General features: G+C 43.7%; 1 protein-coding gene across 1 annotated transcript in view; it reads right to left on the bottom strand.

The window, feature by feature from the left end:
- Nucleotides 1-10,838, bottom strand: part of LOC127574869 (xanthine dehydrogenase/oxidase-like) — a 70,190-nt gene extending 59,352 nt beyond the window's left edge. The window contains exons 1-3 of the mRNA XM_052024327.1: nt 10,734-10,838; nt 6,016-6,095; nt 2,483-2,540 (exon numbers count right to left, since the gene is read on the bottom strand). Of these exons, the coding sequence (XP_051880287.1) occupies nt 2,483-2,540; nt 6,016-6,087 (130 nt within the window). The 5' untranslated portion in view covers nt 6,088-6,095; nt 10,734-10,838. The remainder of the gene's footprint in view (nt 1-2,482; nt 2,541-6,015; nt 6,096-10,733) is intronic.
- Nucleotides 10,839-13,282: the final 2,444 nt, after the last annotated feature.

Genomic DNA, 13,282 nt, shown 5'->3' with positions numbered 1-13,282 from the left:
TTGGACTGGAGGCCTGTGACCAGTTGTGTGCTGAAGGGATCAGTGTTGGGTCTACTGTTGTTTGTCATATATTAATGATATGGATCAGAATGTTGGTGGCATAATTTATAAGTTTACAGCTGTCATTAAAATTTGTGGTCTATAGTTACAACAGGATAAAGATCAACTGGGAAACTAAGGAAATGGCAGATGGAATTTAACTCACAGGTGTGAAATGTTGCATTTTGGGAAGTCAAATGAGGCCAAGGAATACACAGTACACGGCTGGGCCCCGGGCATGTTGTTGAAAAGAGACCTAGGGGTACAAGTACATAGTTCCCTGAAGACTTGAACACAGGTATTTGGAGTGGTGAGGAAGGCATTTGCCATACCTGCCTTCATTTGTCATTGCATTCAGTACAAGAGTTGGGATAACATGTTACAACTGTACATCATTGAGAATGCACTTGGAGTACTGTGCGCTTGAGTATAAGAGTTGGGATGTCATTGTGGCTGTACAAGCCATTGGTTAGGACAACTTGGAGTTGTGTGTGCTGGTCTGATCACAACACTAAGAAACATGCAATTAAGCTAAGAGAGTGTAGAAGAGACAAATATGTTGCTTGGGTTGGAGGGTTTGAGTTACCAGAAGAGAATGAATAAGCCGTCTTATCCCTGGAGCAAAAGGAGGCAGAGAGATGACATGATAGATGTATATAAAGTTTATGACAGGCATAGATAGGGTAGATGGCCCAAGTGTCTGTTTCCCAAGATAGGGGTGTCTAAGTCTATAGGGTGTAGGTTTAAGGTGATGGGAAGGTGGTTTAAAGGGATCTAATGAGTAAACTTTTCCACAAAGTAGTTTAGTTTCTGGAGTAAACTGCCAGTGGAGGTAAGAACAGTAGCAGCATTTAAGAGACATCTGGACCGGTAACTGAATGTGTACAGCAGAGGGGGATATGGCATGATGGCTGGCATAGACAGTGAAGTGAAGGGCCTGTTTCCATGCTGTACAACTCCATGACTTCATGAAATGCAACCAATCCCTTACCTCAACATCTAGCAGTTAGGCAGTTCAATAATTAGCTGTAGAATGAATGTTATTCCTTACAACTGACCTTGACATTATGTTAATTGTTGTTCAGCTTGCAGATAGCATGGAGCCCAAAGTGATTCCCATTGTGTTAATAGGTGAAAGGATTAATTTTCAGGAAAACAATCTATAACTATCATGCTGTGAATTTTGTCAAAAGAATGGATGGAGATATTGAGGAGGTATCAAAAACACAAAGTGTTTGAATGGGTGAACATCAAGTTTCCATTTACAAGAAAATTAGGGTTTTGAACAAATGACTGTCACCAAATAACTTGAATTCTGTTGAAGCTTCACTGGAGTAGTGGGACCCCAGAACCTGCTGCAGAGAGGTGAGGCAAATAGCACAAGTTCTTTTAAGGGCAAGTGAGATTCAACATGGGAATATAGTCCAGAAGACCAAGTGGCCTTTTGCTGAACCATAAAAGTCTCTGCAACTTACTGCCAATATAGACCATCTATCTTGGTACAAGAATAGCTCACAAGGTAGAGATCTTCCAAAACAAGTGCCCACAGAAGATCCTCAATGTCAACCCGTGAGCTGCAATCAGAGGACAAATAGAAAGCCTGTTGGAGGTAGAAGGAGATGAGGGACTGCAGATGCTGGAAATCTAGAGCAACAAAAAGCACCAGAAGAACTCAGTGGGTCAGGCAGCACTGATGGAGGGAAATAAACAGTTGACATTTCAGGCTGAGACCCTTCATCAGGACTGGGGGGGGGGGGGGGGGGGGGGGGGGAGGGGGGATGATGCAAGAAGCTGGGAGGTAATAGGTGGAAGTGACAGAGGGCTGATAGGTGAGGACAGTGGATCATGGAATAAAGGGAAGGAGGTGAGGTGGAAGGAGATGGAGAAGATCGAGTGTGTCAAACAGCACCAGGCATCCTGTCTAGAACACCTCTAGATGTTGAAATGATTGCCCAAGGTGATCTGAAAACAATAGAGGTGGTGGTGTGTGACCTAACTTGGGAGACTAATATTAGACAGGTCACAGGCTGATGCTGAAGTGACCCATCTGAAGCCTTATCTACCACTGAGATGCAATCAAATGGATACATCCCAATTATCCACAGTGGTCCTTAAAATACCCCAAGGTCACAGCTTGCTACAGTCTGTTGCAAGATGACTGCCCCTTTAATCACAAGCTAAGCTTGTTGGACCAATACAGAATGGAAGAAACCACTTGTACATTCTTATTGCAGATTGTATCAAGGAGCCAGTTATGTTGAACAGGTTTGTTCCACTCCCTGACAGCAACATATCGTATTCCCTGGAAGAGCTTGGTAAGGGTAGAGATCTGAATTCTTAACTGGCCCTCAGTGAGATCTGTTGGAAGGATCTGCTCCCACAACTCCCTCTCACCCTCCATATTCATAAACCACATGTTGCCGATTGCGACAAGCAAGGATACATTTCCTCCTCAGGTAGGTTATCAGGTTCAGTTCAGGGTCCACATTTCTCTCCACAACCTGTGGACAATGAAACAAGAACAGAAGAAAGTTAACACGTTAGCAACTAGCACACTAATTTAATGAGGTTGTCAGCTGCTTTTAAATTTTCCCAACAGCTGAAGAATCGCATATCAGTGTAAAACAGTTGCAATGTCATGTGGGCAGAGGTTGGAACTCCAGGGAGAGAGGTTCATTCCCCATCAACAGTACAAGTTATAATCAACTCTACACTTTCAGTTCCATTGGCTTCAAACAAACCGTACATGCAGAGGGGATGCAGCCGGAGGATCATGCTTTGCTGGTGACGTTAGTTGAACCTTTACCCACTCCACTTTTATGCATTCTTCTCCCAGCTCCACACTCCAAGGTACAGGATGTGCTGGCTCGGACATGGCAACTTATGCTGTCCATCACTGCTTTATCCTACAACTCCCGACCCAATTCATGTGGGAGATCCTCACTACACTGACTGCAGCACTGTATAAAGGGCAATCAGAGTGGGAAATCTGCCCAGTTTAGTAATTGCTTGGAGGGGAGGAATGTTGTCCTAGCCCAATCTGGCCTGTTTGTGACTCCATTCATGTGAAGTGACTGACAATTCACAAAGTGAGGCCACCCAGAACAAAGCTGGCTTAGTCCTAACACATATCAGGGTGTATTCACCCACTGCTGGCCAACATTGGCTCACTATTATACAATACATCAGTTCTAAATATGGTCATCCATGAGTTCAGATTCCATCATGGCCTCACCCTTCGTCATCACTGCCATCACCCCCAGCCTGACAATCTTGCCAGGTGCCTGCATTCTTCTCATTCTCATCTGTTGGGTAACCCTGAACACTCATTGCTCCAACACTTGCACCCGTCAAGGTTCAAACCTCACCCCTAAAAAAAAACAATGAAATACTGAGCAGGTCAAGCAGCATCTGTGGAGAGAAGCAGTTCACTTTTTAGTTTGATAACTTTTCACCAGAACTGCTAGAAGTTCTGATCAACCTGAAACATTACCCTTGTTTCTCTATAGATGCTGTCTGACCTGCTGAGAATTTCCAGCAACCTCTTATTTCAGATTCCCAACATCTGCCCCATTTTTGCTTTCCTTGCTACCTTTCTTTTTAAAATACTCCTTCAAACCACCTGTGGCAAAGCTTCTGGTCTCTTGCTCTGAGAACCCTTTTGCATGATAACATTCTTGTTAAGTGTTTGGAATAGTTTGCTATTCTCAAATGCTATGCAAGAACTTCAATTTGTGCTTAAATTTATATATTCACAATCCTAGGAGTGGCAAGGCTTTGGTTGAGAGAAAAAGTTGCTTAATGACAACACGTCAAGCTGAAATCTGATAACCACAATGGAGAGCTTTGAGGCACATCAAGAAAGACTAGTTTCAGTGCTTGTCCAATCAAAACTAACAACAAACATTTGCTCAGAGGCAAAGAAGGTAAGCAAATGTTTCTTTTATTCACTTGTTGGTATCTGCACATCCTGAGGCCATTTATTGTCCTGCTGAGAAGACAGTCAATCCAGATGAAGGGTCTTGACCCAAAATGTCAGCTGTCCATTTCCCTCTATAGATGCTGCCTGACCCAGAGTTTCTCCAGCATCTTTTTTTGTTGCTCCAGATTCCAGCCCTTGCAGTCTTGTCTCCACATCATCCATGTGAAACAAGCTGTCTACCCAAGTCAGTCCTATTTGCCTGCATTCAGCCCATATTCCTCTAAACCTACAACCTAACAGCAAAACCCTAGATCACTACAGTTTAGCAACACTATGACCATTGATCACTTGGCACCAAAATGACTAGTTTTTTTTGTTCTAATTGTGCTCTTGTAAAAGTGTATGATCTCTGTTTAATTTATTTTTCTTGAGAATGCTGTTTACATGATGCTGTGCCTGTGATGTTGCTGCAAGTTTTTCATTGCACCTGTGCACATAAACTCAAATTTGACCATATCCATATAACTGTCTAAGTGTCTTTTAAACATTGAAATTGTACCTGCCTCTACCACTTCCTCTGGCAGCTTGTTCCACATACCAGCCACTGTGTGGCAAGGTTGGACCTCAGGTCCCTTTAATTTTTCTCCTCTCACCTTGAACCTATCCCTTCTAGTTTTAGACTTCACTACTCTAGGAAAAAGACTGACCATTCACCTTATCTATGCCCCTCCTGATCAAGGTCACCCCTCAGCCTCCTACAGTCCAGGCCTAGCCCATCAGGCTGTCACTCAAGCCCTCGAGTCCAGGAAACATCCTCAGATCTTTTCTGCACCTTTTCCAGTTTAATGTCATCCTTTATAGCTGGGCAACCAGAACTGCACACAATTCTCCAAGTGCGGTCTCACTAATGTCTCATACAGTAATATGTCCCAACTCTTGTACTCAATGCCCTGACTGTTGAAAGCAAGTGTGACATCCCTCATTTCCCTGTGGGCCTACAACTTGCTTTTGCACACACCCATCAATCCCCATTTGATTTCATTTTTGCAATTAACCTGCACTCAGGACAATTTACAGTGGCTGAGTAACCTACCTTTACATCATTGGGAAGTGGGAGGAAATGAACACCCAGGGGAAACCCACATGCTCACAGGAAAAACATGCCTACTCCACACAGGCAGCACCAGAGTTCAGAATTGAACCTGGGTCACTGGAGCCAAGGCAGCAGTGCTAACTGCTGTGCCACAGTGCTTTAAAGCAGAGCTTAGTTATGATCTGGAATTCACTGTCCATTAGGTTTGGAAATTGAATTTGTCATGCAAAGGAAGGTGACAATTTTCAGGACAGTGGGAAAGAGAGGACTGGGACTGAATGCATTGCTCTACTAGGAGCTGGCATAGACTCAATGGGTCAAATGGTCTCCTGTGTTGTGACAATTCTATGAAACATGCTGAGGGATGTCAGTGGTGATTAGCAAACTTTGGGACCAAGCCACAGATAGCTATTAATGTATACAAACACATTAGGTACAGGACTAGACCATTCAGCCCCTTAAACATCTTCTGCCATTTCATAAGATCATGGCAGAGCTGATTGTAATCTCAGCTCTCCATTGCTGTCTACTCATAGTAACATTTCATCCCCTCAAGAGTCAATCTACCTATGCCTTAGAAGTATTCAAAGTTTCTTTTCCACTCCCCTTTGAGGAAGTGAATTCTAGAGACTCCTAACCCTCTGGGAGAAAACATTTTGCCACATTTTTCTTAAATGGGCAAGCCCATATTTTGGAGCAGTGATCTTTGTTCTAGATTACCCTCAAGAGGAACATTTTCTCATAACCCCCTGCCATAACCATCAGGATCTTGTGTTTCAATCAAGTCTGAGTTTCAATCTCAGTATTATAGTGCTGGAAGGGATTGGAGTCAGAGAGGCTGTAGGAGGATTAGAAAACAAGGACAAGTATTTTAAAATTGAGATACCTCTGGGTCAGAAACCAGTGTAAACATTTCATTCACTCTGCTACTGTTATAGGCCTATGGCCCTTTTCCTCCTACCTTGTGTCCATTAACAAAGAAAACCAGCTCATCACTTTCCGACATTGTGGAGCTCTCAGTGTCATGGCTCATTCTCCAAGCTGTTAAAAAAATATCCAAAAAGCTATTAGATACAATAGAGTCAACAGAACAAAACAGTCCTTTACACCTCTTGCTCATCTCACAGGGCCTGACAAACTTGGAGTGATGTTTTGAATGGGAATTGTGTTATAAGGCGAGTCAAGAAGAGCTGGTATTAAAAGTAAAAGGTTCTTTGAAATCAGAAAATGAGCAAAATCTCTCTGCCTCTGGTGGCTGGGGAGGTGGTGCTAATAATGTGGGAGGAAGGGATGAGAATGAGATGCCGTGAACATTGGTGTGGGTGTCTGGCAAGAAGAATAGGTTGTGAACGTAAGAATTTGTTAAAGGGCAGTGAATAAGCAATGTGCACTGATACCTGATACATTGAGCAACAATCTGCTGGAGGAATTGGAAGTGATTTAGAGTCAGAGTATGACAGCACAGAACAGGTCCTTCAGCCCATGCTGACCGGATCTTCTGCCTAGTCCTATCTACCTGCACCCAGACCATATCCCTCCAAACCCCTCCCATCTATTCACCTATCCAAACTTCTCTTAAATGTTACAATTGAAGATCTACCACTTCTACTGACAGCTTGTTCCACCCTTGCACCACCCTATGAGTGAGGAAGTTTCCCCTCAAATTCCCCTTTCACCCTAAACTTGTCCTCTAATTCTAGTCCCACCCAACCAGAGTGAAAAAACCTGCATACATTCACCCTGTCTATACCACTCAATTTTGTATACCTCTATTAGATCTCCCCTCATTCTCCTGCACTCCAGGAAATAAAGTCCTAACCTATTCAACCTTTTCCTATAACTCAGGTCCTCAAGTCTTGGCAACATCCTTGTAAATTTTCTCTGCACTCTTATTGAAATCTTTCCTGTAGATAGTTGACCAAAACTGAACACTATACTCCAAATTTGGCCTCACTAACATCTTGTACAACTTCAACATAACATCCCAATTCCGGTACTCAATGCCCTGATTTATGAAGGCCAAAGTACCAAAAGCTCTTTACGACCCTATTGACCTGCGACGCCACTTTCAAGGAACAATGGATCTGTATTCCCAGGTCCCTGTGTTCTACTGCACACCTCAGAGCCCTACCATTCACTGTGCAAGTCTTACCCTGGTTTGTCCTCCCAAAGTGCATCACCTCACACTTGTCTGCATTCAATTTCATCTGCCATTTTTCAGCCCACTTTCCCAGCTGGTCAAGGTCATGCCGCAAGCTTTGATATACTTCCTTGCTGTCCACCACACCCCCAATCTTTGGGTCATCTGCAGATTTGCTGATCCAGTTTATTAATGATTTAGATGACAGAACAAACCCAGCACCAATCCCTGTGGCACATCACTAGTCACAAGCCTCCAGTCAGAGGGAGGACCATTGACTACCACTCTGGCTTCTTCTGCTAAGCCACGTTGGATCCAATTGGCTACTTCATCCTGAATGCCAAGTGAATTAACCTTCTGGACCAGCCTCCCACATGGGATATTGTCGAAGTCCATATAGACAACACCCACCACCTTTCCCTCAACATTCTTGGTAACTTCCTTGAAAAACTCCACAAGATTGGTTAGACATATCTACCACACACAAAGCCATGTTGACTCTCCCTAATCAGGCCCTGTCTATCCAAATACACATATATCCTGTCCCTTAGAATACCTTCCAATAATTTACCCAAAGTTGATGTTAGGCTCACCCCCCTACAATTTCCCAGCTTATTCTTAGAGCCTTTCTTGAACAACAGAACTACATTAGCTATCCTCCAGCACCTCACCAGTAGCAAAGGATGTTTTAAATATCCCTGCCAGGGCCCCTGCAATTTCTGCACTAGCCTCCCACAGGGCTGTAGGGGACACCTTGTCAGGCCCTGGGGATTTATCCACCTTAATTTGCCTCAAGCAGCCAGCACCTATTCCATAATCCAGATACAATCCATGTCTTTACTACTGTTGCCTCAGTTCTATAGTATGGGTTGGTCTCAGAAGTAATTACAGTTGCAAAAAATTCACTCAAGATCTCCCCCATCTTGATTGGCTCTATGTATAGATGACCAGTCTGATCTTCAAGTGGACCAATTTTTTCTCTTGTTACCCTTTTGCTCTTAATATAGAGATAGAAACCTTTGGGATTCTTTCACCATCTACCAGAGGAACCTCAGTTCCTCTTTCTGCCCTCCTGATTTCTCCCTTAAGTGTTCTCACATTTCTTATCCTCAAGCACCTCATTTGATCTTAACTGCCTATACCTGATATGCACCTTCTTTTTCTTTACCAGGGCCTCAATAACCAAGGTCCCTTAAACCTGTTAGCCTTGCCTTTTATTCTAAAAGGAACATACAGATTCTGTACTCCCAATATTTCATTCTTGAAGGCCTCCCACCTACCAAGCGTCTCTGCCATAAAACAGCCTATCCCCATCCATACTTGCCAAATCCCTTCTGATGCCATGAAAATTGGCCTTTCTCCAATTTAGAATCTCAACCCAAGGACCAGTCCTATCCTTCTCCATAATTATCTTGAAACTAATGGAATTATGATAATTAGATCCAAGGTGTTCCCTTACACACACTTCTGTCACCTGCCCTGTCTAATTCCCTACAAGGAAATCCAGTATCATGCTCTCTAGTTGGGACCTCTACATATTGATTAAGGAAGCTTTCCTGAACACATTTGACAAACTCTATCCCATCCAATCCATTTATAGTATTGAAGTCCCAGTCAATGTGGAAAGTTAAACTCACCTGCTATCACAACCTTAATTTTCCCTCGCAACTGTCTGCTATCTCTACAAATTTGTTCCTCCAAATCCTGCTGACTGTTGGGAGGTCTACAAATACAGTCATCCCTCTTATTCTTCAATTCCATCCATATTGCCTCAGTAGACGAACCTCCAGTACATCCTCTGAGCACTGAGATTTTCCCTGATGAGAAATGCCACCCCTTCCACTTTAATACCTCCCTCTCTATCATGTTTAAAACATCAGAACCCTAAAACATCAGAACCCTGAAACATCGAGCTGCCAGTTCTATCCCTCCTGCAACCAAGTCTCACTAATGGCTACAACATCATAATTCCATGTGCTGATCCATGCACCAAGTTCATCTGCCTTACCTACAATACTCCTTGCATTGAAGTAGATGCATCTCAGAACATCAGTCCCACCACACTCACCAACCAGTCGATTTCTGTCTTTGCTTGTAGGCTTAACAGCTACTTTCCCCATAGCCACTCCACCTATTACCCTACCACTCTGGTTCCCACACCCTCGCAACTCTAATTTAAAATCACATCTCCCCCCCCCCCCCCCAAGCAGCACTAACAAACCTTCCCACAAAGATATTGGTCCCCCTCCAGTCTAGTCCAGATGCAAACCATACCACTTGTACAGGTCCTACCTGCCCTGGAAGAGAGCCCAATGGTCCAGAAGTCTGATGCGCCATCTCCTTAGTGTTAAGCTGCATTATCATCCCATTTCTTGCCTCACTAGCACATGGCATGGGTAGCAATCCTGAGATACCACCCTCAAGATCCTGTCTTTTAACTTAGCACTCAACTCCCTGAACTTACTTTGCAGGATCTCATCATCCTTACTGCCTACATCATTGGTATCAATTTGGACCATGACTTCTAGCTGCTCACCCTCCCCCTTAAGAGGGCTATGGACTCAATCAAAGATGTCCCTGGGAGGCAACATACCACCTGGGAGTCTCATTCTCATCCAGAACTTCCTATCTGTTCCCCTAACCAATAAATCCCCCATTACTACAGCATTTTCTCCTCCTCTTCCCCCCCCCCCCACCCCAACTCCCTTCCCTTTTGAGCCACAGAAGGAAAGAACTAGCCACTGTGGTATTGGTATATTATTGTCACTTGTACCAAGGTACAGTGGAAAGCTTGTCTTACAAACCAATCATACAGGTCAATTCATTACACAGTGCAGTTACATTGAGTTAATACAGAGTGCATTGAGCTAGTACAGGTAAAAACAATAACAGTACAGAGTAAAGTGTCACAGCTACAGAAAGTGCAGTGCAATAAGGTGCAAGGTCACAACAAGGTAGATCACGAGGTCATAGTCTATCTCTTTGCATAAGGGAACCATTCAATAGTCTTATCATAGTGGGGTAGAAGCTGTCCTTAAGTCTGGTGGTACATGCCCTCAAGCTCCTGTATCTTCTACCCAATGGAAGAGGAGAGAGGTTTCCCTCTGGTAGGTCATACCCCCACATCAGCATCCAAACAATATACTTGTCACTGAGGGGAATAGCCACAGGGGAACCCTACACTGACTGCCTTTCCCTCTCCTGACAGTCACCCAGCTACCTACATCCTAGGTGTGACTACCTCCCTGTAACTCCTGGTTATCATCTCTTTAGTTTCCTGAATGATCCAGAGTTCATCTGGCTCCAGTTCCCTAACACAGTCAGTAAGGGAGCTGCAGCCAGATGCACTTCTCACAGCTGTAGTCAGCAGAGACGCTGGAAGTCTCCCCAACTTCCCATAAGAGGAGCATACCACTACTTTAACTACTATGGCACTGCTCTACTGTAGGAGCAAAGAAAATGTAAAACCTTACCTAAACCTCCACTCACCAAAGCCAGGTCAATGAGAACAACAAAATTAAATACTTTCCTGTTCTTACCTATGCCTTCTCTCTGAAGCCTTTATTCCTAGAGAGCTGTTCTCTCTCTCCAAACTTGGGCCACTTACTCCACCTCTTCACACTGCAGCCAAAACATCAACTTCCCCTATTCTAACACTGGCTCCTCCTCCAAAATAGCTATTCCACTTGATCCTAACTTCTTTTTATTGGCTGCTGTCAATGTGCTAATTAATCAATCAATTATTAACTAACAATATACAAGTTTGCCTCCTTAAGGGTCCAGCTGGCTTAAACTGAACACAAAGCCCCAAAACTTACCTCCTTTGAAATGTCCCACCTCTCACTCCAAGTTCTGGCTCTTGTTCATTGAAACTGAACTCAAAACCCCAAGACGCACCTTCTTTGAAATCTCTCGCCTCTCACTCCAAGTCCTGGGTCCTGCTCACTGAAAAGAACACAAAGCACCCAGACTCACCTCCTATGAAATCTCCTGCCTCTGGCTCCAAGTCCCAGCTCCTGCTCACTAAAGCTGAACACAAAGCACCCAGACTCACCTCCTTTGAAATGAGGTGACACTCACCTCTTTTATTATTGTCACATGTACCAAGATACAGTGAAAAACTTAGTTTTGCATGATGTCTATACAGATCATTTCAAAACATAAGTACATTGAGGTAGTACAAGGGAAAAGCAATAACAGAACACAACGTATAGTGCTACAGTTGCAGTTACAGAGAAAGTGCAATGCAGGTGGACAGTAAAGGGCAAGGGCCATGAAGAGGTGGATTGTGAGGTTGAGAGTTCATCATTAATGTACAAGAGATCCGTTCAAGAGTCTTATAACAGTGGATAACTCAGCAGGTTGAGCAGCATCTGTGGAGGGAGAGGACCTTTCGGGTTGAAACCCTAAATCAGATCCTGCTCGACCCGCCAAGTTCCGCCAGCAAATTATTTGTTGCTCCCAGACTCCAGCATCTGTAGTCTCTTGTGTCTCCACTGACATATTGAAGAACCAGCTCCTATTATTATCGACTATGCTTCACTTGTTAGTTTTGTGTATAATCAATGGTTGTCATGAGAAACACTAACTCTAGGCTCAGCTTATTCCCAGTGTCTCTGCCCCAGTGACATTTCACATCAGAAAATTGGGTTGTTCCCACCCAGGTGTTACAAGCACACACAATGGCTCAGCCCAACCCATCTCAGTGAAAAGCAGTGCCCCTTCCCCATCATCCCATTGCTCAGTAGCATGGAATAACCCTGTGAACATCAATAGGGGCAGGAGTAGCCCATAGAGTCCCTCAAGCCTGTTCTATCATTCGATGCTCACAGTTGATGTGACCATCTCATCGGCTCCACCTTCCTTCTTGTTTCCCATAAACCTTGACTCCACTGTTGTAGCCTCTGTGGGTTCAGAATCAGAATCAGATCTATTATCACTCACATATGTCGTGAAATTTGTTGTTTTGCGACAAGACATAAAAATTACTCTAAGTTACTGAAAGATAAATAAATAAAATAGTGCAAAAGAGGAATAATGAGGTAGAGTTCATGGGTTTATGGACTGTTCAGAAATCTGATGGCAGAGGGGAAGAAGCTGTTCGTGAAACGTTGAGTGTGGGTCTTCAGGCTCCTGTACCTCCTCCCTGATGGTAGTAATGAGAAGAGGGCATGTCTCGGTTGGTGGGGGTCCTTAATGATGGATGCTGCCTTCTTGAGGCACCGCCTTCTGATTCTTTAGATGTCTAATTCTGACAACCCTGGTACAATCCTGACCTCTGGTGCTGTTTGTGTGGAGTTTGCACATTTTCCCTATGGATCATGTGGGTTTCTTCCAGGTGCTCAGGTTTCCTCCCACATTCCAAAGACTTGCAGTTGATAAGTTCATCGACCCCGAGTGCGTAGGTGAATGGTAGAATCTGGGGGTGCAGTTGGTGTGAGAATGTAGGGAGGATAAACTGAGATTTGTGTAGGATTAGTGTAAATGGGTGTTTGATGGTCAGCATGGACTTAGACAAAAGGCCTGTTTCCGTGCTGCAGAAATGGAATTATATTTTCCTTTCCTGACTTTTTGAAGCTAAGGAGTCATTGTTTTCATCCTCTATGTATCTAATATTCATAACTAAATAAAACATCTTTGATGGCACAGGAAGAGTTAGCTAAAGTAAATTGGGGAAAGTTACCTATGTGGTTGGCAGTACATCAGCAATGACAAATATTTAGCGAGTGTAGGGGTAAACTACAACAATTGTTCATTCCTGTGAGACACTAAAATAACAAAAGTGGCTCAACCATGGCTAACAAGAAAAGTTAGAGACAGTATCAGATGCAAGAAAGAGGCATTGGTACCAACACATTGAAGCCTGAGGACTGGAATCATTTTAGAACTCAGTAAAAAAAAGAGCAAGTGATTAACCAAGATAGAATATGAGAGTAAGCTTGTAGGCTATGACAGCTGAAAAATTCCCATGCATGAGATAAGCATGCATAAGAGATTAGCATCTCTGGTAGGTCTCAGAGCGATTGCATCAATCCCACTGCCCACTTATTTCCCAGTAACCCATTCTCTCTCACGTGCTCATTAACTT

The sequence above is a fragment of the Pristis pectinata genome, chromosome 10 (genome assembly GCF_009764475.1).
Source record: "Pristis pectinata isolate sPriPec2 chromosome 10, sPriPec2.1.pri, whole genome shotgun sequence".
Classification (NCBI taxonomy): Eukaryota; Metazoa; Chordata; class Chondrichthyes; order Rhinopristiformes; family Pristidae; genus Pristis; species Pristis pectinata.
Note: the sequence above shows the minus strand (reverse complement) of the source record. Positions and strands in the feature narration are given on the sequence as shown.